General features: G+C 45.5%; 1 protein-coding gene across 1 annotated transcript; it reads left to right on the plus strand.

Annotated features, from left to right (window-relative positions):
• On the plus strand, nt 1-27,304 carry tango6 (transport and golgi organization 6 homolog (Drosophila)). Its single transcript, XM_039017425.1, has 18 exons — nt 1-129; nt 389-1,047; nt 1,228-1,344; nt 2,351-2,507; nt 2,683-2,789; nt 2,907-3,069; nt 4,700-4,767; nt 4,861-4,973; nt 5,177-5,353; nt 5,606-5,732; nt 5,887-6,081; nt 6,791-6,931; nt 7,074-7,724; nt 8,407-8,464; nt 8,735-8,884; nt 11,123-11,274; nt 13,968-14,081; nt 26,614-27,304. Exons 1-18 carry the CDS (start codon nt 78-80, stop codon nt 26,788-26,790), a joined length of 3,378 nt encoding a protein of 1,125 aa, XP_038873353.1. The 5' UTR covers nt 1-77; the 3' UTR covers nt 26,791-27,304.
• Nucleotides 27,305-27,478: the final 174 nt, after the last annotated feature.

Here is a 27,478-nt window from a genome sequence, read left to right on the forward strand (position 1 = left end):
TAGCATGGCTAAAAATGAGTAGCGGGTCTTGAATAGAAAACTGCAGGACCTCTGCTGTAGCGAAATAAAACATAAATATGACTTCAGCCATACTGTCTGCACTTAGTGTCCTCACTAAACCTATCGGAGGTAAGTTAACATTCAGTGTGATTTAGCTAAATACGTTCCTCATTAACATATATGTGTACAGTGCTAGCTAGATTAGCCACATATGATACGGGAACGCTGTCTTACGTTTAATTTGATCCGCTATACTGCATTTCATTTGATCCATGTCAGAAGAAAACGCGCTGTTACTTGCTAGCTTGGTAAATCAGCTCAATCAATGGGCTTTGACTAAATCTGTCTGGATTTATGTGTGTCTGCTGACCCTATATGTCCCATCCAGAGACCACAGTGCATGGTACTCAACACACTGAACAGGAGGCACTGATGGCTGCACTCCAAGCCAACCAGGCCCTGCTGGAGGAGCGTCTGCAGGGGGAGAATGGCCTGTACGAGGTGCGCAGCCTGCGGGAGGAGGTGAGGGCAGGGGTGCCCTGGATCTGCACCGATACAGAGGACGTCACATGGAGCTTTGTCCAGGAGTGTCTGTTGCTGTTGCTAAGCCTGGCCCGTAACCTCACTCTCCAGCTAGAGCTCTTCAACCAAGCCCCCAGTCCTGCTATGTCCAGACTTCGGACCCCTGAGATGGCCCCTCCTCTGCCTCCTGACGTGCTGAGCGTGGCCCAACAGAAGACACTTGGTGCAGCTCTTCAATTCGTTGTCTCCCTGGGCCTCTGCCCCTACCTGTCCCTGGGGGTGGGGGTGCCCCTGGGGCGCAGGTCAGCATTTGGGAAGTTGGTGGAGGGGTTGGTGTGTCATGATGTGGCCCCTGTCCCTGAGCGCCGTCTCCTGACCACCACTGCTGTTCTGCTGGAGCTGTGTGTGCTGTCATCACTGGCCACCATGGTCTACACTCGCCACCTGGGAGATGTCATGGCAGCGCTATGCCAGCTAGGATACCGCCCCCACCGCCCAGAGAAAGGCACCACTAAGGAAGAGAAGGTAATTCACTGTTCCGGCCTGACGATGTTGAATATGAATGGTATTATTATAACTTGATATCATGGATTTGGATATCAGTTTGATAGGATTGTCATAACACCCTTTTGCCACTAGATGGTGGAAGTATTAAGCAGAGGAACAAGCAGGCTCACTCTTTTGATCACTCTTTTGATAATGTAGGAGATCAGTAAGGAGGAATGCAAGAACTGCAGGGAGGCTCTTCAAAAACTCTTGGGGAAAGTCTACCAGCCAATCGTTATCAAAGAGCTGCTTATTCTCCAAGGCGGTCCCAAACAGGTAGAGCGCAGTGAAGTATCTGTACACCATTACATATCAGTATGTTTTCCTCTATGTACTTGTATATGGTGCTGTGTCTGTCTAATCTGGTGTAACCGAATGTAGCAGGCGTAAAAGAAACGCCTGAGCGGCCTTTCTTTCTTTTTGATCATAACAAGAGAGAAAAAACTGTAGAGGGAGATTCTCTAATGCACTATTCATCCAATCCAGTAAATGTGGAGGAGGAGTTAAGATGGAGTATCAACTTGTTAACGTTTGAAAGCGGAAATCTCGCCACAGGCTCTTTCCATTTTTCCTGAAAACTGTAAACATCTGGTTGTTTTTGACCCTGCTGATGGTAACTCTGGTATGATCTTCAAAGAGTATCTTAAAGGTCCAATGCAACTGTTTTATCTCAATATCAAATTATTTCTGGGAAATAATTAAGTACCTTACTGTGTTTTCAATTCAAATGGTAAAAAATAAACACAAATAGCTTCTTAGTGTAAAGGAAGTCACGCTGCTTGCTTAGCGAGTACCACTTCCTCCCGAATCGGGCCATACCTGGCGCAAACTCGGGACCCCTGCCTTGATAGCACACGTGACCACCCTTCTCAAGCATCTTACCAGCTTGCACTGACCTGTCATCTGGCGCCGGTCTTTATAAACAGTGGGGACACTTCAGGCTGAGGAGTAAGTTTCACACATCCCCATGTGCTACATTAGCAAAGAGCATTTCTCAAGCAGTAATTTTGCTAGGACTGTCTGGGAGTGGTCTGAGTGGGGAGGGGATACTGAAAACTCTGTTATTGGCAAAGATGTTTAGAACTCTTTCTTACTAGTTTATTAACTAAGGTCAACATGCAAGCCAAAATTCCAAACAGCTCTTACACTAAAAGGGCATTACTTACTACGACTGTGATATGTGGTCGTCTCACCTAGCTATCTTAAGATGAATGCACAAAGTCGCTCTGGATAAGAGAATCTGCTAAATTACTAAAATGTAAATGTCTCTCTGCCCTTCCAGGCCCCTCCAGGCCCTGGTACTAGTGGTGGCAATAGGAGCCCTCTGAGCCAGGCTCCCCCATGGCTGAGGCGTCTGTGTGGGCAGCTGCTGTCTGAGAGGCTGATGCAGCCCAATGGAGTCCAGTCTGTGGTGAGGGCTATCCTAGAGGGAGGCGCAGGTGAGCTCAGCTGGAGACGTAGGGGGAACATTTAGAAAACCCTGGCCATGAGATGGGCAAGAAACATCTACCAAACACTTAGGTATTATCAGTTGTGATGAGTGACCCATAAGTGTCATTCATACCTGCTTTATAATAATGCAGTTTCACTTTTTGTTCCCTCTCTCTCTAATAGGAGGAGAGTCTGATTGGAGGAAATGTGATGGTGTAGCCAGGATCCTAGCAGCCTGCCCTCAGCAGTCTCTATCTTCAGACAGCTACTACAGTCAGGTTTGCCCCCAGGTAAACCTGTCATGTTTTTAAAGATTTATGGAAATTGAACTTGCTGTACATAATGGCATAAAAGTCATAATAATTTCTAGATTCATTCTGGTAATAATATTCTGTCATAATGGTCAGATTCTGGAGCTTCTGCACTTCAGAGACAAGCTGACAGCTCAGCAGTTCCAGCGTGTGGCCACCAGGGCGGCTCTCACCATGGTGCAGGACTGCCCAATGTTTGCCCTGCAGTACCTGCTCACTCCCCTCTTCAGCTCCCTTCACCGCTGTGGCCGGATGACAGGTCAGTGCAAGCTGTGCAGTATCTCTGAGAGAACAAATGTACTAATTAGTTACCTAAACTATATATGCAAAAGTATGTGGACATCCCTTCAAATTAGTGGATTCAGCTATTTCAGCCACACCCGTTGATGACAGGTGTATAAAATCAAGCACACAGCCATGCAATCTCTATAGACAAACATTGGCTGTAGAATGGCCCTTACTGAAGAGCTCAGTGATTTTCAATGTGGCACCGTCATAGGATGCCACCTTTCCAACAAGTCATTTCGTCAAATTTCTGCCCTGCTAGAGCTTCCCCGGTCAACCGTAAGTGCTTTTATTGTGAAGTCGAAACATCTAGGTGCAACAACGGCTCAGCTACATGCTGTAGCGTGAAGGGAAATCTTAAAGCTACAGCATACAATGACATTCTAGACAATTCTGTGCTTCCAACTATGTGGCAATAGTTTGCTCCCGTGCACAAAGCGAGGTCCAAACAGAAATGGTTTGTCGAGATCGATGTAGAAGATCTTGACTAACCTGCACAGAGCACTGACCTCAACCCCATCGAACACCTTTGGGATAAATTGGAACGACTACTGGCCAGTCCTAATCGCCCAATCTCAGTGCCCAACCTCACTAATGCTCTTGTGGCTGAATGGAAGCAAGTCCCTGCAGCAATGTTCCAACATCTAGTGGAAAGCCTTCCCAGAAGAGTGGAGGCTGTTATAACAGCAAAGGGGGGACCAACTCCATATTCATGCTCATGATTTTGGAATGAGATGTTCGAGCAGGTGTTCACATACTTTTGGTCATGTAGTGTATGTTGGTTTGTTTAAAATTACAACTTCTGTAGGCTATATAACTGAAAAATAACCACCACTGTTGTTAGCTTGCAGAGCTGATTGCAGCTGCTCACCGCTTTCTATCAAATGATTTGGTCTGTGCATCAGGGAAATTGACACTGCTGCAGAGATGGACTCCGCTGGCTTTTAATTAGAGTCTGCCGGTCAATGTCCTTACCACTCTGAAAATGACACTTGGTATTTACTTGTGTGTGTGCGTGCGTGCGTCTGAATATGTGCCTGTGTGTGTGCACGTGTGTGTGTTTTGGGTTTGTTTGTGTGTACATGTATGGGTGCCCATGCCTGTGTGTGTAAATTGTGGTATTGCTTGAGGAGCACTCCGTAAAGTTGGGCTAATTGAATATGGATGTCCCCCTGCTGTTAACAGGCCTGTGGTCTGGCTGCTGCTCTGACAGATAGATAGGACACAGACACAGCAAATCTGCATCAGCAAAGAACTCCTCATTGATCCACTTAACCAACACAGGACACATCTACCCTATGAGACTCATCCTTAGCCTCTTTCTGTTTTGTGTTTTGAATAGTATCTACGTTTTATTTAAATCCTGCCCCAGTTACTATATTTTTTTAACATGTATTATGTGTGTGTGAAAACAATTATCCTCTATTCTGTAGGTATTGTCCCTCGCTGAATTCAGTGGGGGTTTTTTAGCTAGCGAAATTCTGGCTCACGATTAAAGATGTCTGCTGGCTGTAAGTGCTTGCTTACGTGATGCTTAACATGAACCTCTAGGTTCAGACACAGCTTGGGTGGCTCCAGGCACTGAGTATGTCTGTATTTGTCAGGGGAGGGTCAAACCCAGGTCACAGTGGAGGAATGGGAGCTGACGCGCTGTGCGGAGGACGTGTTTAAGGTGAGTGGAACACAGACGATTAACTCAACCATGTGTAGGCCAAACCTAGAGATTTACTGTATCACTCTCTCCTTCCATCTCTCTATCTCGCAGATCTGTGTGGTGGGGAACAGCCCGTCTGCTCCTTTGCTGAAGGCTCTGGGAGAAGTGATTCCTGTTCTCTTCGATCTGTACTGCTTCACCAAAAAGAATGCTTCCCACCTACGGTCAGTTCTCTGTTATTGAAATGCTTCAACTGCTGAGTATTTCTCTATCTGGCTATTACTATATAGTCTCAATAAGCCCTATTTGTGATGGTCACTTCAGCGATATAACAATGGTTTCACCTGTATCTTGTCGTGGATCAGTCTCTGCTTTTTAGGTAGTTTCTAACTTTTCCCTGTGTATGTGTATGCTGTGTGCTCCACAGCGCCCCCTGTCAGGAGATCCTGCTCTGGTACTTTGGCAAATCTGAGCTTCCTGTAGCCCTCTCAACCCTACAGCAGCTGTGTGCCATGGATGGAGGGGCAGGCGGGGTGGCCTCTGGCTTCCACTTCACCCCTGGTAGTGACGGAGGGGCACAGCTTAACCCCTCAGAGACCATCAGGTGACTGGCATTCAACATCACACAATTACTGGTCTCCAATGCTCCCATATGAGAAGAAGATGCTAGTAAAGCCTCTTCATTGGGCGGAGGGGTTGTTATCACTGATCTGATGACTGGGATTGATGGATGTAATGTAGTGGAAACTGCAAGTACACCTATCCAGTCATGTTAGAAAAAAACATTTAAATATACAATCATGCCCCAAGTCTCTCCCATCATGTGTGTCGGTCTCCTCTACCCTTCATGTCTCAGTGATGAGGATGATGCTCTGTATGAGAAGGTGTCTGGGGAGCAGTGGAGGGTGGAGTGTCTGGCCCAGCTGCTGGCTGAGATGAAGGATAGTGACCTGCCTGGAGACTTCTTCCTGGAGCTGCTGCAGGTAGCTAATGTACCACACACCGAGACACAGACAGACACCGAGACACAGACACAGACACAGACAGAGAGGCAGCCTATGGCTTTGGCCAGTATTGTCCTGCTGCGTTCCCCAGATGGGGTTGGTGTAGAAATATGGACGCTCTCTTCCCTGGCAGGCGCTGACTTGCTGGGCTGCAGAGGAGGAGGAAGAGGAGCAGGAAGTGGACACGTCAGCCATGACACTACTGCAGCTGGAGCAGCATCTGTTAGGGAAAGTCACGGGGAGGGGTCAGAAGCTGGCCATACTGCAGGTGCTGGCTGTCATGTGTGAGGGCCTACCACACACTCTACTGCTACGCAAGCCAACCCAGGTAACTACTGGTATACACCCCACAGCTAAACTCAATAACCTTGCTCCTGTATAAGATTGGATCATGTCAGATGCCAACAGTTGATTGACTTGAGTATTTGTTTTTCACTGCTTAACTATTTATTTCCAGCTCTAAAGTTTCAGTCTCCCATCATTTATGTTATTATCTCAGTTAATGTTCACCATCTTTCCGCTTGTAGTTTTGTGATGAGCTTTTATCAAACTTTAACTTTAAGTCTTTCTGTCTCTCCCTCCGCATCAGGGCTTTACAGAACACTGGTCCTCTGGGCCTCCTTATTAAGGAATGAGGGCATGATGAGTAATACTTTAAGAGCTCTAAGAATAGTGTGGTCTATCTCTGATTAGGTAAAAGACCCAGGGCTAGTACTGTGCCATTTTGCCAGAGGAAAACCATTCACTCTCAGATTAGGAAACTTCTCTGATAAACTGGCTTCACTTCAGTTGATAAGCAGTATTTTTAGCCATTTTATCTTGAGGGCCCTCAGCCAGGGGTTTTTGCAGAGACATTTTAAAACTTTTTTATGTTTAAATCTGTGGGTGTGAGAATTGAATAGCACTAGTTAATATGCACCTCTTGGTAGGAAATGTGTGGTTTGTATACATGCAGCTGTCTGTCCGTCCGTCTTGTAACTGATACGTCTGTCCGTCCGTCTTGTAACTGATACGTCTGTCTGTGTGTCCTGTCCTAGGTGGTGGAGTTCATCGTGGCCATGCTGCAGAGGGCCTGTGTGGGTTTGGACCAGGTCCGGGCTGCTGCAAGTCCAGTTGAGACCCAGACACTCAGCATGGGAATGGGCCTGGTGGCCACCCTGCTGTCAGGACCCTCACCGGTACTGCACACAGCTAGGGAACACACACCATTCTGTTCAGGCAACAGGCTTTACCTTTGATACTACTGTAATTGAGTATGGTATCATACTGTATGATATGTGGCATTTTGTTTTGATGTCTCTCTCTCTCTCCTTGTCGCAGCTGAGTGCTGAGGACTACTCCTCAATGTCCAGGCTCCTCCCACCTCTGGAGGAGATTTCCCAGAGGCACCCTGAGGTGGTCATCCAGGAGCTGGCCTCAGACCTGCGAGCCGCCATTGCCACACACGGTGCCTACCAACCTGACAACGTGACACGAGCCACTCAATATCAAAGTCCCAAAACGGACAATAACGTGCCTACTAAGAAAAACTTCAAGACACAAACAAGTCCCTCGCAAGTCTCCCAAACAAGACTCTACTCACCCACCCTTCATAACAACCCCAGCACACACACTACTCAAACGCCTAACACCCGAGCCCCAATTCAGACCTGTATCCCCAACCTCAGAACACAGAGCAGCTCTGGTGATAGTCTGGCCCAGAAAACGAATCTATCCCAGAGGGTATCATCTGGGGCTGGCCAGGGTCCTGCAGGGGTGTCTGCTCCTGATGGGGGGCAGTCAGGTGAGAGGGGTGGTAGCAGTAGCAGCAGTGTGCCCTCCAGTGGCACCCCCAGTAGGGCCTTCTCAGACTGCCTGCTCGGGGCATGTGATCCTGAGGTCCCCACCAGAGCAGTGGCCCTGAGAACCTTAACACGGGCCATACAGAACGGAGACAGGGAGGCTCTTCATAATCAGGAGAAAGTCCTCATGGTGAGTAGAGTGGTGGAGAACCAGTAGATATTGCATGTAGCTAATAGAATATGACTCAGTGGTCTGACTGTGTATCAACCAGGGGACCCATTGCAGTCATGGCAATGGGTCAATAGGTTCCCTCTGATTCAGTGTTATCTATCTTTCTACCTCCATCGCTGACTTCCAGGGTCTCAATCTCCCTTGAGAGGGGTCTTCCTCTAACACCGTAGCCTCACGCAGGCCCTGGAGGTGTGGACAGTAGCAGCAGAACCAGTCTCTGTGGGGGTTACTGTCTGTTTGGGTGGAGAGGATGTTTAATAGATGAGGGGAGTTGATCAGAGACCCTGGGGGAATGCAGTGTGGTCTATGGGGACTTGTTAATCTGGTTGAGGGGACTGGATTATCACACTGGGTCTGGATCTCATTTAGTATTCAGTGTAATGAGCACCCCTTCTGTGTGCACCTTCCACGACCCCCCCCCCCCCGTCTCAGCCTAGGGGGTCCAGTGCCTGGTGGGGGGTGGGGATCCTCTTTAATCTCCATCCTATTGTACTTCTCTTTGTGTTGGGTTGTTTTGGGACAAATTATAAACCCTATGAAGAAAATGATGTAGTGGTATAATTATAATTTTTATAGGATGTCAGATGGGAACGTTGAGCAGCTTTGGTGTAATGTGTCCTGTAATGGCTTTGTCTTCCAGCTCTTCCTGGAGAACTTGGAACATGAGGACACGTTTGTGTATCTGTCAGCCATTCAAGGTAGGAAGTCGATGGTCTCCAGGTGATGCTTAACCTTACATGTGTAAACCTTTGGTCTTTTACTTTAGTTTTGTGGGGTGATATTAACCTTTGGCTTCGGCTAGCTTTCCTTTAGCAAGTATAACTAGGATACAACTGTTGTATCTCGTCTAATTTGCCTTAGAAACTGGAATGACATTAACTTGCAGTGGCATCTTCTTCATGGTATATAGGTTTTGCTGGGCTTAGAGTTTCTCAGTGACCCATTCTGTGTCCCTCTCCTCCCTGCAGGCCTGGCGGTGTTGGCTGACTTCTTCCCTGAGAGGATCCTGCTGCGGCTGCAGGAAGAGTACCAGAATGGTCCATCCTCTCAGAAGGAGAGGTCCCTGGAGACACGGCTGAAGGTTGGAGAGGTGCTGATGAGGGCTAGCAGGGCTATGGGTGAGTGGACTATTATCAACACAACTAACTGACCTACTAAAAACCTGCTCACCACACATCCTGGGAGAGGCTCCAGCAATAGACTCATTAACTCAGTGAGATTATTATCTTTTGGTGTGTAGATTTGACCACACAGAGAAGGAAGCGCCTGCAGCTAGCCTCAATGACACAGTTTACTAGGTTTTGACAGATTCATAGGCTGTTTTGTGATGGACATGTGTATGAATGATTGTGAATTTGCTTACTCATGTTAGTGTTTCCATTTTAATTATGCATACATGTGTGTTGGTCTATGTTAACGGTGTATGAGGCCCAATTATTATAAAGTCATAAAACGGTCGTAAAACAGACAGTACATGCTTGTTCCACACTGAGGGGACTATATCAAAACCTATCCCTCTCTGTTAGAATTCCTTGTTTGTGATTTTTCCCTCTCCCTGGTTTTGTCTGCCAGATCTCGATAGTACCATTTTCCCGGGACAAGTGAGGGGTTATTCGGCATTCCCCCTTCCCCTCCCTTATCTTGGATGTGAAAGGCACCCAGACAGACCAGCGACGGTCTCTAATTGGCCCTGCTCCACTAGCCTAACAGAACATCATCTCAGCTGGTTTGTCGCCCCATTAGATACCCACAGGAATCTTTTGTCACTCCTCTGGATCATTCTCCCCTTTCTTATGCATCTGGGAAAATACCCCCGTCCGCCAAACCCTATATTCTGAATCGAACCATATTAGCACCCCATCTTATTTTTGTGTCCCCCCACGTACTACAGATGGGCATTTGAAATTACTTGACTATTCAAGTAATATCATTATATTTTTCTGGGATAGCCAGAATGCAAAATCATAATACAGAAATTGCTCTACAATGCAAAATGATGGCAGAGGTCACCAGCGGACCATTTCTCAGGTAGTTTTCGCTAACAGCAACAGTGAAAGAGAAGTCTGATTTTCGCCATGATAGAACTGATTATAATACAAAAAGGTTTTCTGGTGAGTATTTTGTATTGATCTGTGCCAGGTCCTGTGGAAACTCTGTTAGGTGTGCACCTGTAATTGCTATTTGAAGTGCGGAACATAGCATACCAATGCTATGGAGGGATAAAAACAAAGTTTACATTTAAAATACAAAAATGTAAGAATTTATAATGTTATGCTCTATCCTTGCAGGTAAAGCTTTTTCATTGTTAAAATAGGCCTAAAAATAATTTAACACTCACTCATGTAAGCGAATACTAACATCTGTTAGGATATTCGATTAACCGTGCCCATCCCTACCACGTACTGTGTCCCCAGTGCACAAAAGGCCACTTTTCCTTTGCTTTTTCAGTGTATTGCACATTAATCCATTTCCATCAAAGGAATTCTTGAGATTCTTAGGCCCAGGTCAGATCTTGGTCTGAGAGTGATGTAAATGTACAGTTACAGTTTTGACTGACTGGACAAAGGAGCTAGAATGAGTCAGGAACAGATAGTAGTAAATGGGCAAGGGAAGCATGAGAGTAGCAACTGGACGAATACAGGCCTGCTGACCTAGATAAAACACACAATCATTCACAAACCGACACCTGTTTTCTCTTTTATTAAGGCAGTTAATAAAAGACCATCCTTTGAAACATGGCTCTGACTGAGGAGTGGCCAGCTGAACTGGTGTGTATGGGTATCTGGAAGGTGGAGGCCAGGGCAGGCAGAATGATACCTCTCATGGTGGGTCTGTCTGACTGGGCCAGCAGACTCAGCTGCAGGGACCACGGCCCAGTCCACCCATCTGGGTCTTACTTGGACACCCAGTCACCTGGCCAACTCCATGGCTCCACTCCCACTGCTTTATGTTGTGGAATAGAGCAAGTTTTGCACTGTCAATGGGGGGCTGCCTTAGTAAGACAGATACACACACACAAACACGCACACACACTTACACTGAAAGGAGAAAAGCGTCTTCTCTATTTTAGTTTCTTTGCAGATTTAGCAACCACCTTTGTAAAAAAATAAAAAAAAATAAAAAAAAAATAAAAAATGGGTCAGCTCGTTGTATAGATTAAAACAACTTCACCAGCTGGACCAAGAGGCAGGTAGTGTGATGCCATGTCCTCCTGAGGTGCATTGAAGGACAGACCAGACGTGGGGAAGTTTCCTCAGCACTGTCAGCAGCCAGTAGTCAGTTTTGCTGGCAGCCAATAGTACAGTATTGATAATCGTTAATAAGAATACAAACCTTATCATCTTCCTGTGTTTCAGGTGACCTGGCTCCCCACCATGGCCGGCCCCTGATCGGGGTCTTCCTGAGGGGGACGAGGGACGAGGACCGCAGTGTCCGCGCTAGCTGCCTGTCCAACCTGGGAGAGCTCTGCCAGAGACTCAACTATGCCCTGGGGCCTTGGGCTCAGGAGGTGAGGACCACTAGTAAACCATGTCATATGGTTAAACAACTAATGTCTGTCTGTTTATTTGCCTATAGTTTCTAAGTACAGTACCAGTCAAAAGTTTGGACACACCTACTCATTCCAGGGTTTTTCTTTATTTTTGCTATTTTCTACATTGTAGAATAATAGTGAAGACATCAAAACTATGAAATAACACATATGGAATCATGTAGTAACCAAACAAGAACGTTGAAAGTTTCTTCAAATGCAGTCGCAAAAAACATCAAGCGCAATGATGAAACTGGCTCTCATGAGTACCACCACAGGAACATGCTGCCAACATGCTGCCAACATACTGACTCAACTCCAGCCACTTTAATAATGGGAATTGATGGAAATTATGTAAAAATGTACCACTAGCCACTTTAAACAATGCCACTTAATATAATGTTTACATACCCTACATTACTCATCTCATATGTATATGTATATACTGTACTCTATATCATCTACTGCATCTTGCCATCTCTATGTAATACATGTATCACTAGCCACTTTAAACTATGCCACTTTATGTTTACATACCCTACATTACTCATCTCATATGTATATACTGTACTCTATACCATCTACTGCATCTTGCCTATGCCGTTCTGTACCATCACTCATTCATATATCTTTATGTACATATTCTTTATCCCTTTACACTCGTGTGTATAAGGTAGTAGTTGTGGAATTGTTAGGTTAGATTACTTGTTGGTTATTACTGCATTGTCGGAACTAGAAGCACAAGCATTTCGCTACACTCGCATTAACATCTGCTAACCATGTGTATGTGACAAATAAAATTTGATTTGATTTGATTTGAGGAAAGGAAGACCCAGAGTTACCTCTGCTGCAGAGGATAAGTTTATTAGAGTTACCAGCCTCAGAAATTGCAGCCCAAATAAATGCTTCACAGAGTTCATGTAACAGACACATCTCAACATCAACTGTTCAGAGGAGACTGTGTGAATCAGGCCTTCATGGTCGAATTGCTGCAAAGAAACCACTACTAAAAGACACCAATAAGAAGAGAGACTTGCTTGGGCCAAGAAATATGAGCAATGGACATGAGACCGGTGGAAATCTGTCCTTTGGTCTGATGAGTCCCAATTTGAGATTTCTGGTTCCAACCGCTGTGTCTTTGTGAGACGGATGATCTCCGCATGTGTGGTTCCCACCGTGAAGCATGGAGGTGGAGGTTTGATGGTGTGGGGATGCTTTGCTGGTGACACTGTCAGTGATTTATTTAGAATTCAAGGCACACAACCAGCATGGCTACCACAGCATTCTGCAGCGATACGCCATCCCGAAAGCATTCCACTGATGCTGGCCCATGTTGACTCCAGTGCTTCCCACAGTTGTGTCAAGTTGGCTGCATGTCATTTTGGTGGTGGACCATTCTTGATACACACAGGAAACTGTTGAGTGTTAAAACCCCAGCAGTGTTGCAGTTCTTGACACAAACTGGTGCACCATGCACCTACTACCATACCCTGTTCAAAAGCACTTTTGTCTTGCCCATTCACCCTCTGAATGGCACTCGTACACAATCCATGTCTCAAGGCTTAACAATCCTTCTTTGACCTGTCTCCTCACCTTCATCTACACTGATTGAAGTGGATTTAACAAGTGACATTAATATGGGATCATGGCTTTCACCTGGATTCACATGGTCAGTCAATGTCATAATGTTTTGTACACGTAGTGTATTATTATTTGTATTGTTTCATTCACTTCTGTTGTACCTGCACTATTGGAGCTCAGAGCGTAAGAATTTCACTGTACCCTGCAAATGCATCTGTGACCCTGTGCATGTGACTAATAAAATAATCTGTCAATGAATCATCCTGAATTTTCCAATCACGCATTATATAGTGACTTAACTACTCCCTCTATTAAATCTGTCAATGAGTCCAGATGTCCCCTGTCTTGGCGTATTGTTGTCTACACTTATAGCCATAGGATGGTTGGGGTCAGGATGGGATTCAGCTAGGGGTCCGGTGTCAGGGAACAGCAGGTATTGCCCAAGGTTAAAGGTCACGGTTCACTTTCTTCAGAGGGAGAGAACTGTGACTGTCTTGTCCTACTGCCCCTCTCTCAGCCTGTGCCTCTGCCCATGACACATTTTTCCCAGCTCAGCAGTATTGTGTGTTGGAGTGTCCTCTCCTAAAGAGCCCCTCCCTCAGTGCTGAGATCAGGCTTTTCACTGGTGGGGAGAGCATGAGGGGGAGGGGCCGGAATCACTTCACTCAAACGCTCGTCTGCTCTAGTCAATGTTTGAGTTGACAGAAATGTGTGTGTGTCAGGGCAGCTTGTGGAAGGCCTGTCTGCCTGCTGCAGTGGTCAGGGCCCTAAATAAAGCTGCTTTGACGGCCAGGGGTCTGTCAGCGAGGTCTGTGCACTGCAGACTCTGCTTCATGAATACGCATCTCTGTCAGGCTGAGTAACAGGGATGCCTATTCATGAGAGCCATGGCCCTCTGCTCTCTGCTACAGCCTAATCCCTCTCAGTCCATCGCAGCCTGTTGTCAGTGTGTGTGTCTATCCTACCAATATGTTAATCAACCCAGTGCACTAGCGGTAACCACAGCACTGTGGACCTTGGCAAGGTCACTGCTCCTTTATAGATCCTCTGAGAGTGTGTATTTATCTGTGTATGTGTTTGTTCTTCCTTAGTTGAGCACCTGTTTGACGGCACTGATAAAGACAGAGAAGGAGGCCGAGGTGCGGCGAGCTGCTGTCCACGTCATTTCCCTGCTGCTCAGGGGCCTGAGCGACAAAGCCACCGAGGTACAGTACTAGAGCAGTTGTCTGTACCCATACAGGTACAAGAACCACATGGATACACAAATGTGTTGAGCACTCCTACACACATTTGTTGAGCACTCCTACACACATTTGTTGAGCACTCCTACACACATTTGTTGAGCACTCCTACACACATTTGTTGAGCACTCCTACACACATTTGTTGAGCACTCCTACACACATTTGTTGAGCACTCCTACACACATTTGTTGAGCACTCCTACACACATTTGCTGAACAGTCATAAGAAGTAAAACATTGTCATTGGTATGGCCTCTTACAAAATGTAATCTAATATAGTTGACATATTAGTGAGTGGAGATGTGTGTTGGAGGGCGGCAGGTTGCAACAGAGATCGTTGTGGTCATCATATTGCAGGCAGAAGCGGGCGGTCAGACAACTTTGGAGGGTTTTTTGTCCTGCAGAATATTTTGAAACGGTTGTCATTCTGCTTTGTGTGCATTAACTTTGGACTACCTATTGTATTAAATGTAGGGGTAAAAGTGTATTTTATTTCTTACCGGTACAGGACAAACACATTTTTGTTTAATAGGCTAGGTGTAATCATAGAATTACATAGGCCTATAGAATACCTAATCATTTCATATATGATCTCTGTGGTCTTAGTAGCCTAGGCCTAGTCAAAAAAAATATTACCTTTTAATGTGGCATAAACACAACCAGTCATGATGATTTCATCTGATTGTCAAACAATCACTTCAAAAAGGTGCTCCTGTAGGCTACCTGTGCATGTTCGTCCACTCACTAAATAATTCCAGCATCCAAACCCCAACAGTGCACTGTGCATCCGCAATTTAATGAATGAAAAGAGACATCTGTTACAAAACACCTATGTGTTTTGTAATGACATTCTGCGGTTGTCATTATGCCTACACTTGTAGCCTGAATTGATACGTCCACTACCTATGCATAGGCAGAGAATCACATTGCAGTTATCTTTCCAAGGAAATTAACTTAAATATGATTACACTATAGTTTACTACAGTGTCTGTAAATAAATATTGATAATGGAAACAAGTGGAGGGCACTTAACCAACGTGAGTCGAGGTACAGTCAAAAAATGTGATTATCATTAAAAAGGAAAAGATGCAATGCGCATACCATGGTAAGCAAACGCTGCGCCTTTTCAATAAACATTGTTTGCCCATTTATCTGTCTCTACCTGCAATGTTTGCCCATTTATTTGTCTCTATCTGCAAATCGTTCTAAAAGGTAGGGTAAGCATACCTATTAACCCTGTCGGGCTGGGGCGGAAGGGTGGCCTAGTGGTTAGAGCGTTGGACTGGTAACCGAAAGGTTTCAAGTTCAAATCCCCGAGCTGACAAGGTACAAATCTGTCGTTCTGCCCCTGACCAGGCAGTAAACCCACTGTTCCTAGGCCGTCATTGAAAATAAGAATTTGTTCTTAACTGACTTGCCTAGTAAAATAAATAAAAATTAAACCCACTTTCCCATTAAGCCCACTTCCATCTTTGGATGCAAATTTTTTTTATAAAATAAAAAAACTTTTCTGCTGTTTAACGTTTCAACTAATTAATTTGGTTGTTACACCCAACTTTTTTATTCTAAGCCAATCAGTTGTTTTATTATTAAGGTATTGACTGTTATGTGTAAGTTCCCACTAATGGCTCATTTCAAAGCTGCAAAAGAACTTGTGTTGAGGCTTCCCTCAGATGAACAACATCTTCAGATATTTTAGAATGTGTTGATTGATATATGATAGCGTTTCATGAGAATTCATTGCTATTTCTTGCCAATTGAAATATGGGTTTTTCATGCTAGCAGTCATACATGCATGTCACAGTTACACAGTAGCAACAAATTGGTGAACTACAGCAAGATAATAGATTCCAGGCATTCTCAGCTTACATTTTTTGTCAAAGCATTTTGTCTAATTTTACTGTTAAATCAACCGTGCATTGTTATACATAGATGCCATTGACATTTAGTTGGGCTTAAAGGGTACAAAAAGCACTCCCTCTATACAGAGTGTAAATGACAAAGAAATATTGTTCAATATGATCAATACTAACTTTGCATAATATTGTAGTCTATAGTGTATATTTATAGCCCAGACCATTGGTTTCCAAATATTTTATGAGTAGACTTTGCTCTTCTGTCTTTTTCACCATAAATCACTGTATGTTCCAATTAAGCCCAGTATGCTCCTTTTAGGCCCAGTATGCTCCTATTAGGCCCAGTATGCTCATATTAAGCCTGGTTTGTATTGAAACACATGGGGATAGTGTGTTGATATCCCTAATATGCAATTAACAAAAAACAGTTTTTTTTCTCAGATTTGTTGGTTAAAACACACAAAAACTACAGGTATGCATATTATGCATCTAGCTATGGTGCCTTTACCAAGATAGAAACCTCTGTACTCTCTCCAAGACTTTTGGAGTGGACAGGTAGTCCTTGATGCAGAGAGAGAAGAATAAGATCAGGGTTGAGGGATAGAAGACCTACAAGAGGTGACAAAAATGCAAACAAATGAGGGACAAGAAGATGACAATTTGAAGACTGCTCATGCACTTTTGGGTGGGGGAATTGTCATATTGTTGTCTTTCATTCATCCAAGTGATTCTGTTTTTTGTTCCACCACCTGTACGTTTTTTAATACACAGTAGTAAGGAAGATTTTAAACTGTCAGCAGATAGGCTTTAGCAAGACAAGTTGAACTAATTAACAAGAATAGCAGTACAGCAAATGTGAATCAGCTTTCAGATAATTTATTGAAAGTTGGGTGGGTTATGGTCTTTGTTGCATGGCTTCTTATCCAGAGGGCCATTGTGGGTTCAGGTTTGTGTTCTAACCAATCAGTAACACACCTGATTCAACTAATTGAAGTCAATGATTAGTTGAGTCAGGTGTGTACTGGTTTGCAAGAACAAATGTCCACATTGATCTGGACTTTCAGGATGAATAGCGATGATCAGTTTATTCTAATAACTTTAGGGGAGATACGTTTTATATTAGAAGGATTTCCACGTCTCCCTCTGTTGGTTCTCAGTCCAGGAAAGTAGAGTTGGTTTTGTTCTTTCTTTGATAATACCTGTAAATGTGATATTTCAGTTTTTAATACATTCTGGGGTATTGTGTGTAGACTGATGAGAAAAACAACAACAATTTTAATCAATTTTAGAGTAAGGCTGTAACGTAACAAAGTGGGAAAAGGTCAAGGGGTCTGAATACTTTCGAATGCACCATATGTTAGAAATGTGTAAACTTAGATTTTGGTGGACTTAATAGGTACCCTTACCCTATATGCAAAGTGTAGCTCAAGAAAAAGTTAGTGTCTGCTTTCATCATCCATGCTGCTTCAAGTTCAGTAGCCGTACCTCTACGCTCCTAGTTGAGCGTGCGAGATCAGGTGTGCGTGTGGCCACAATTAAATAGAGTATTCATGGGAAGAGAAGCAATAGGCAGGTATCTTTCCAAGGGAATGTACTTCCTAAATATGATTAGGCTATAGTTTACTACGTTGCCTAAAAATAAATATTGCTCACTCATATTTGTCTGTCTGAAAATCATCCCACTCCTAAAAGGTAGGCTATATGCAAAATGTAGCTCAAGAGAAAGTCCAACTCTGATCTCTTCAAACTATGTCTAGCCTACTGGCTGATATAGCCATAGCCGCAGGAAGATGTTTGCCCTCTCTACAGATGACTATATTGGTCTGCTAATACAGGACTAGTAAAGGCCCAGTGCACTACTTTTGTGAGAGAAAAAAGTCTCCACATATGTTTTTCTATTAATATACAGTGGGGAGAACAAGTATTTGATACACTGCCGATTTTGCAGGTTTTCCTACTTACAAACCATGTAGAGGTCTGTAATTTTTTATCATAGGTACACTTCAACTGTGAGAGACGGAATCTAAAACAAAAATCCAGAAAATCACATTGTATGATTTTTAAGTAATTAATTTGCATTTTATTGCATGACATAAGTATTTGATACATCAGAAAAGCAGAACTTAATATTTGGTACAGAAACCTTTGTTTGCAATTACAGAGATCATATGTTTCCTGTAGTTCTTGACCAGGTTTGCACACACTGCAGCAGGGATTTTGGCCCACTCCTCCATACAGACCTTCTCCAGATCCTTCAGGTTTCGGGGCTGTCGCTGGGCAATACGGACTTTCAGCTCCCTCCAAAGATGTTCTATTGGGTTCAGGTCTGGAGACTGGCTAGGCCACTCCAGGACCTTGAGATGCTTCTTACGGAGCCACTCCTTAGTTGCCCTGGCTGTGTGTTTCGGGTCGTTGTCATGCTGGAAGACCCAGCCACGACCCAACTTCAATGCTCTTACTGAGGGAAGGAGGTTGTTGGCCAAGATCTCGCGATACATGGCCCCATCCATCCTCCCCTCAATACGGTGCAGTCGTCCTGTCCCCTTTGCAGAAAAGCATCCCCAAAGAATGATGTTTCCACCTCCATGCTTCACGGTTGGGATGGTGTTCTTGGGGTTGTACTCATCCTTCTTCTTCCTCCAAACACGGCGAGTGGAGTTTAGACCAAAAAGCTCTATTTTTGTCTCATCAGACCACATGGTCTTCTCCCATTCCTCCTCTGGATCATCCAGATGGTCATTGGCAAACTTCAGGCGGGCCTGGACATGCGCTGGCTTGAGCAGGGGGACCTTGCGTGCGCTGCAGGATTTTAATCCATGACGGCGTAGTGTGTTACTAATGGTTTTCTTTGAGACTGTGGTCCCAGCTCTCTTCAGGTCATTGACCAGGTCCTGCCGTGTAGTTCTGGGCTGATCCCTCACCTTCCTCATGATCATTGATGCCCCACGAGGTGAGATCTTACATGGAGCCCCAGACCGAGGGTGATTGACCGTCATCTTGAACTTCTTCCATTTTCTAATAATTGCGCCAACAGTTGTTGCCTTCTCACCAAGCTGCTTGCCTATTGTCCTGTAGCCCATCCCAGCCTTGTGCAGGTCTACAATTTTATCCCTAATGTCCTTACACAGCTCTCTGGTCTTGGCCATTGTGGAGAGGTTGGAGTCTGTTTGATTGAGTGTGTGTACAGGTGTCTTTTATACAGGTAACGAGTTCAAACAGGTGCAGTTAATACAGGTAATGAGTGGAGAACAGAAGGGCTTCTTAAAGAAAAACAAACAGGTCTGTGAGAGCCGGAATTCTTACTGGTTGGTAGGTGATCTTGCGGTTGCGGTTGCGGCCGGTGCAGTTGCCGTACCAGGCGGTGATACAGCCCGACAGGAAGCTTTCCATTATGCATCTGTAAAAATTTGTGGGTTTTAGGTGGCAAGCCTAATTTCTTTAGCCTCCTGAGTTGAAGAGGCTCTGTTGCGCTTTCTTCACCACACTGTCTGTGTGGGTGGTCCATTTCAGTTTGTCAGTGATGTGTACGCCAAGGAGCTTGAAGCTTTCCGCCTCCACTGCGGTCCCGTCGATGTAGATAGGGGGGGTGCACCCTCTGCTGTTTCCTGAATTCCACGATCATCTCCTTTGTTTTGTTGATGTTGAGTGAGAGGTTGTTTTCCAGGCACCACACTCCCAGAGCCCTCACCTCCTCCCTGTAGGCTGTCTCATCATCGTTGGTAATCAAGCCTACTACTGTTGTGTCGTCTGCAAACCTGATGATTGAGTTGGAGGCATGCTTGGCCACGCAGTCATGGGTGAACACGGAGTACAGGAGGGGGCTGAGCACGCACCCTTGTGGGGCCCCAGTGTTGAGGATCAATGGAGTGGAGGTGATGTTTCCTACCTTCACCACCTGGGCGCGGCCCGTCAGGAAGTTCAGGACACAGTTGCACAGGGCGGGGTTCAGACCCAGGGCCTCGAGCTTAATGATGAGCTTGGAGGGTACTATGGTGTTGAAAGCTGAGCTTTAGTCAATCAATAGCATTCTTACGTAGGTATTCCTCTTGTCAAGATAAGATAGGGCAGAGTGATGGCGATTGCATCGTCTGTGGATCTATTGGGGCGGTATGCAAATTGAAGTGGGTCTAGAGTGTCAGGTAATGTTGAGGTGATATGATCCTAGTCTCTCAATGCACTTCATGATGACAGAGGTGAGTGCTATGGGGCAATAGTCATTAAGTGCAGTTACCTTTGCTTTCTTGGGTACAGGAACAATGGTGGCCAGTGTGTGGGGACAGCATACTGGGATAGGGAGAGATTGGATATGCCCGTAAACATGCTTGTGGTCAACTAAACAACAATTTCATCACCTGTAAGGGGTGCGAATTGGCGGCAGAGAAGTCAGACGCAGGAGAGAAATAACTGTGTTTCCAACGACGCAGTTTATTAACAAAACCCACCGGAAAACAGAATAATAAAATAAATGGGTACATAACCCAACGCACACCAGGACAGACGTGCACAAGCACTTACAATCACCGACAAGGACATGAGGGGGAACAGAGGGTTAAATACACATGTAATTGATGGGATTGGAACCAGGTGTGATGGAAGACAAGACAAACCCAAAGGAAAATGAAAAGAGGATCAGCAATGACTTCGAACGCCGCCCGAACAAGGAGAGGGACCAACTTCGGCAGAAGTCATTACAGGCGGAGGAACCTCCCGCACCTCAAACTCCTGGAGCGGGCCAGCCACCACCAGCCTGAGGAGAGACACATGGAACGAGGGGTTAATACGGTTATCGGGTGGAAGCTGTAACCTATAACAAACCTTGTTCACTCTCCTCAGGACTTTAAATGGCCCCACAAACCGCGGACCCAGCTTCCGGCAGGGCAGGCGGAGAGGCAGGTTTCGGGTCGAGCTCCAGACCCGGTCGGGGTCTCACTGCAGTGGCAATCTGCATTCCTCTTTTGGCATTCCTCTTTTGGCGCGTCACGGCCTGCTGAAGGTGGACACGGACGGCTTCCCATGTCTCCTCCGCGCGCCTGAACCATTCGTCCATCGCAGGAACCTCGGTCTGTCCCTGATGCCAATGCGCCAGAACCGGCTGGTACCCAGGTACGCACTGGAAGGGAGAGAGGTTAGTGGCGGAGCGAGTTCTGTGCCATCTCGGCCCAGGGCACGAACGCCGCCCACTCCCCCGGCCGGTCCTGGCAATAGGACCACAGAAACCTGCCCACATCCTGGTTAACTCTCGCCACCTGCCCATTAGTCTCGGGGTGAAACCCTGAAGTAAGGCTGATCGAGACCCCCAGACGTTCCATGAATGCCTTCCAGACCCTAGACGTTAACTGGAGACCCCGATCAGACACTATATCCTCAGGCACCACGTAGTGCAGGAAGACGTGTGTAAACAAGGCCTCCGCAGTCTGTAGGGCCGTTGGGATATCGGGCAGAGGGAGGAGACGACAAGACTTAGAGAAACGATCCACAACGACCAGGATCGCGGTGTTACCCTGTGAGAGTGGAAGATCAGTCATAAAATCCACCGACAGGTGCGACCAAGGCTGCTGCGGAACGGGTAATGGGTGTAGCTTACCTCTGGGCAGGTGCCTAGGAGCCTTACACTGGGCGCACACCGAGCAGGAGGAAACATAAACCCTCACGTTCTTAGCCAAGGTAGGCCACCAGTACCTCCCGCTCAAACAGCGCACTGTCCGACCGATCCCAGGATGACCAGAGGAGGGTGACGTGTGGGCCAAATAGATCAACCGGTCACGAACAGCAGACGGGATGTACAGACGCCCAGCCGGACACTGGACGGGAGCGGGCTCTGCACGTAACGCCTGCTCAATGTCCGTGTCCAGCTCCCACACTACCGGCGCCACCAGGCAGGAGGCAGGGAGTATGGGAGTGGGATCCATGGGCCGCTCCTCTGTGTCATACAGCCGGGACAATGGATCTGCCTTCACGTTCTGGGAGCCTGGTCTGTAAGAAAGGGTAAACACAAAACGGGTGAAAAACATGGCCCACCTTCCTGACGAGGGTTCAGTCTCCTCGCTGCCCGGATGTACTCTAGATTGCGGTGGTCAGTCCATATGAGAAAAGGGTGTTTAGCCCCCTCAAGCCAATGTCTCCACGCCTTCAAGGCCTTGACGACAGCCAACAGCTCCCGGTCCCCCACTTCATAGTTTCGCTCCGCCGGGCTGAGCTTCTTCGAGAAGAAGGCACAGGGGCGGAGCTTCGGTGGCGTACCCGAGCGCTGAGAGAGCACAGCTCCTATCCCAGCCTCGGACGCGTCCACCTCCACTATGAACGCCAAAGAGAGATCCGGATGGGCCAGCACGGGAGCCGAGGAAAACAGAGCCCTCAGTTGACCAAAATCCCTGTCCGCCTCAGCTGACCACTGCAGCGTACCGGGCCCCCCTTCAGCAGTGAGGTAATGGGAGCCGCTATCTGACAAAAACCCCGGATAAACCACCGGTAGTAGTTGGGAAACCCTAAGAACCGCTGCACCTTATTTACCGTGGTGGGAGTCGGCCAATTACGCACGGGCTGCAATGCGGTCACTCTCCATCTCCACCCCTGAGTAAATGCGATACCCTAGGAAGGAGACAGACTGTTGTAAGAACAGGCATTTCTCAGCCTTGACGTACAGGTCATGCTCCAACAGGCGACCAAGCACCCTGCGCACCAGGGACACATGCTCGGCGCGTGTAGCGGAGTATATCAAAATGTCATCAATATACACCACTACAACCTGCCCGTGCAGGTCCCTGAAAATCTCATCTACAAAGACTTGGAAGACTGATGGCGCATTCATCAACCCGTACTGCATGACGAGGTACTCATAGTGCCCAGAGGTGGTACTGAAAGCCGTCTTTCCTCTTGCTCAGTTGTGCACCGGGGCCTCCCACTACTCTTTTTATTCTGGTTAGAGACAGTTTGCGCTGTTCTTTTTAGGGAGTAGTACACAGCGTTGCACGAGATCTTCAGTTTCTTGGCAATTTCTCGCATGGAATAGCCTTCATTTCTCAGAACAAAAATAGACTGACGAGTTTCGGAATAACGTTTTTTTGTTTCTGGCCATTTTGAGCCTGTAATCGAACCCACAAATGCTGATGCTCCAGATACTCAAGTAGTCTAAAGAAGGCCAGTTTTATTGCTTCTTTAATCAGGACAACAGGTTTCAGCTGTGCTAACATAATTGCAAAAGGGTTTTCTAATGATCAATTAGACTTTTAAAATTATAATCTTGGATTAGCTAACACAACGTGCCATTGGAACACAGGAGTGATAGTTATTGATAATGGGCCTCTGTACGCCTATGTAGATATTCCATTAAAAAATTGCCATTTCCAGCTACAATAGTCATTTACAACATTAATAATGTCTACACTGTATTTCTGATCAATTTGATGATATTTTAATGGACAAAAAAAATGCTTTTCTTTCAAAAACAAGGACATTTCTAAGTGACCCCAAACTTTTGAATGGTAGTGTATATTCTAAATGGATTTATTGAAATAGACACCCTTCCACATCTGCACACCACTACTACCACTCATCCCCGGCATGCACACGAGAGGTATAAAAAGTGTATGCAGGCAAGAATGTGATAAAAGTAGGCCTGTTTTAAGGGGGAGAAAGAAACATTGCCCTTTTTTTTACAGGCAAAATACCGTAACTCCTATGTGAAAGTAGTTAAAGAAAACAGTGGATCTGTCATTTCCTCTTCCCTTATTTGGAACACCAGTCTGAAAGCCACCTTTTATAGTTTATCCCTGAATACCTTTCTGTAGACATCATAATTCTCTCACTCACACAACCTTCAATACACACACCACAGTTTACAGCAAGTACCAGTGTTCTACAGTACAGCTCCCTGAATTCAACTGTTATTATGTCATGCACGGTTATAAATATGGAGTTACTGCCCAGACAGGATATTTTTAGTTATAGTGGAATAATGGTTTTACATCAGAAGTATTTTGGTGTGTGCTGCACTCTGTGACCCTAGAGCATGTGAATCAGGTGTAGTAGGTTTGCTTCCACACTAACTGATTTCATTGCACTGTGGCCATCCTGGTTCCACACTCAGGAGGTATATGTTTGATGTGGTAGGTAGGTAGGTATGTTACCTTGGTGCCAGCCTGTGCCACTGTGACTCACATTGGTTTCCATTGGTAGATGCCCCTCCACCCCCCCAAACCTGATTGTTTAAACTAAGTTAACAGTCTGCTTATGGAGAACAGAGCCCGACCGATATGGGAATTTTGGGCTGATTCCGATGTTTTTTTGGGGGGAAAACTTACAGATACCGATATCTGCTGATATACTGTTTTACAGCGGGAAAATGAAGAAGTAATATTTTTCCACACAGGCTTCTCAAATTTGCCATCCAAAAGAGCAATTATCAAAGAAATATGCTTCAAATGTTGATTTCTTACATTGTGACAATATTGACACATTATGAGAATGGCCACAAGTGTTCAGATAAGCATGAGATTCCCTTTTTTCCATCATATCTATTGAATTTGGTTATTGGTGGAAATATCGTCCGAGATCGTTAACAGCGAACCGATATATTGGTCAGGCTCTAATGGAGAGGCCACACTAATACAAAACTGATAGTTGGTAATAGCCAGGGATTTTCCACAATGTGTGATGGGACTGGCCACTGTTGATGAGTTGCCTGGGAAAGTCTTCAAATTGTGCGTTAATGCTGTAACACTCTGTATTTTGAGAGTTCTATATCTTAAATTGATTGAAGGAGGGACTGTATACAAAAAAGTTGGGCAAAAGACTCAAGGGGTTACAGGCAATACTGGTTCTTTTGATCTCTCAATAGTTGGTTCTCTGCTAACCGTGTGTGAAAAGGTTTGTGTGTGTACGCTTAGTTTCATTGTATCAGTAGAACCAAACGGCCAAAAGTTCAGAGATGTCATGTAGACAACATCCCTGTGTAGCCAGGGCCTCAGAATGTGTACACCAAATATGGGCATTCCTGAAAACAATATAGGCTAGTGGAGGAAGAAAACAATGTCCATATTATCACCTCTGGTGCTCTACACTGGCCGGCACACTGAACACACTAGTAGAAGTGTGAAAACATTAGGTGTGTTCAACAGTAAACAATTCGTCCTGTAATCTTGTGTCACCATGCTCCACAGTGTGATTACAGACTGTTGGCAGATTCTCACCAAGAACAGGAAGGAGACTTTTAGTAAAAGCATCCTGTTTTGGACTTGCACTGTAACAAACATGTTATCTGGGGAAAGTCCATGCTCATCTTGTATTTTTATTTATTTATTTCACCTTTATTTAACCAGGTAGGCAAGTTGAGAACAAGTTCTCATTTACAATTGCGACCTGGCCAAGATAAAGCAAAGCAGTTCGACACATACAACAACACAGAGTTACACATGGAGTAAAACAAACATACAGTGAATAATACAGTAGAAAAATAAGTCTAAATACAATGTGAGCAAATGAGGTGAGATAAGGGAGGTAAAGGCAAAAAAAGGCCATGGTGGCGAAGTAAATACAATATAGCAAATAAAACACTGGCATGGTAGATTTACAGTGGAAGAATGTACAAAGTAGAAATTAGAAATAATGGGGTGCAAAGGAGCGAAATAAATAAATAAATACAGTAGGGGAAGTGGTAGTTGTTTGGGCTAAATTATAGATGGGCTATGTACAGGTGCAGCTCTGACAGCTGGTGCTTAAAGCTAGTGAGGGAGCTAAGTGTTTGACATACTCTCTGTCCAACCAGAGAGTCAAACGCTGAATACAAAGAACAGCTAACTCCTGTGACTGTCTAGGACCAGGACTGGACACTGATGTGTTGCTAAGGGTCAGTACAGTCTGGACAAAGAACCTGTTAACTTTACCCCCTTGTTTTATAGGGTTATTCACTCTCCATTCTATCTAGGCTGCTTGTCTGACCTTTGAATTACTGACCATTTGATTCCTTCGTAAAGGCCAATATCTAGTCCCGCGTAGCATAGCTCCAAACCACGTTGTCCGCTCCTTTGGAAGTCTGAAGAATTTTGTATTAGCCGAAACAGCTAGAATGGTCCAGTCGCTACATTTTGACTGAATGTTAAATGTCAAGGACCCTCCCCCCACTGATTTTACACCGGGTTTCCAACCCATTGGAGCTACTTTCTGCCATTGACTTCACCAGGCTTACCGATTTAGAGATGCCTGGTTCTCGACTAGGCTAGCCAATATCTAGTTAGCTGTCTTTTGGTCGTAGGACTTTTCAAATCTGTAACTGGTCTTCACAACACGCCTTTCCCTTGGTTAAGTTTCTCAGGCCTTTCTCAGTCCTGTCATTTGGTTAATTGCTGTAGCTGTGTGTGCAGCTGTTGTGGTGGCAATAACACTGAGTCCATGTGAAAATATCAGTTAGGTAGACCAGACATGACCTTAAACCTGATGACTCAAACCTGGTGTTTGAGAAGAAACAGCTGATGGCTGAAGACCTGTGTCTACCTTGTGCTCCCAGGAACACTGATCACCTACCTACACCACACTCATTATGGCTCTGTGAGATCACTCTCTTATTCAGTTCTGTATACATCCCTCTAATCTCTCTCCCTCCATTTTTTTCTCTCACCTTTTCTCATCTCTCTTAATCTCCCAGGTCCTGAGTGATGTTCTGCTGGACCTGTACCGGGCATTGAAGTGGGTGGTGCGCTCAGACACTGATGATGTCACAGTGCTCCAAGCTCAGCTGGCTCTGGAGGACCTTGACGATGTCATGAGGAGGTTCATCTTCCCTGCTCAGAAGCTGGAGAAGAAGATAGTGGTTTTGCCATGAGATTTTAGGAACATGAGCCCACAGAACAGCACACCAACTAACCAGTGTTACGAGAACTTTTTAGGAGTATCCAGGAGTAGGAACTTCAGACTCGGCATAACATGCCACCTTTTTGTCCAAGTTCCCGCTGAAGGTGAAAGGGCAGGCATTGAATGATAGCTGAACTGTGTGTAAAACATGACTCTCTCAACAAACACTGAATTACCTCTCTTGGTCATTTTCTCATTGTTTGCAGTACATGGGGTTCCCCCAAGCCAGTCTGTGTCATGCTATCATTGTGACCATAGGGAATGAAGGGTATTTTATCACAATGACAGATCTAGGCCTTCTGCAGAGGCACCAAACTTTCCCTCTCTGGAAACCACACCTGTATGTGCCTATGAATCTTATAAACAGAGGTTAGAGGTCAAAATTAGAGGTGATGATGAGCAGCTGATAATGTGTGTGTGCCTCTGAATAAAATCCCATTACAGTGAAATAAAATAAAGGGATATGAGTTTCCTTTTGTATGAACAAGTGCATGTTCTTTTGTTTGAGCGTTGTTCTTTACAGTGACCTCAGGCTGTTGCAGTTTGTGTTCTAGGCAGATGGCCCAGTGGAGCTGAAAGTAGCTCAGGAGCAGGGACTCCGAGCCACTAGGGACTAACCATGAATTCACCAGCAAAGCACTTTTAGCTTCCAGCAATGA

The sequence above is a fragment of the Salvelinus namaycush genome, chromosome 21 (assembly GCF_016432855.1).
Source record: "Salvelinus namaycush isolate Seneca chromosome 21, SaNama_1.0, whole genome shotgun sequence".
Classification (NCBI taxonomy): Eukaryota; Metazoa; Chordata; class Actinopteri; order Salmoniformes; family Salmonidae; genus Salvelinus; species Salvelinus namaycush.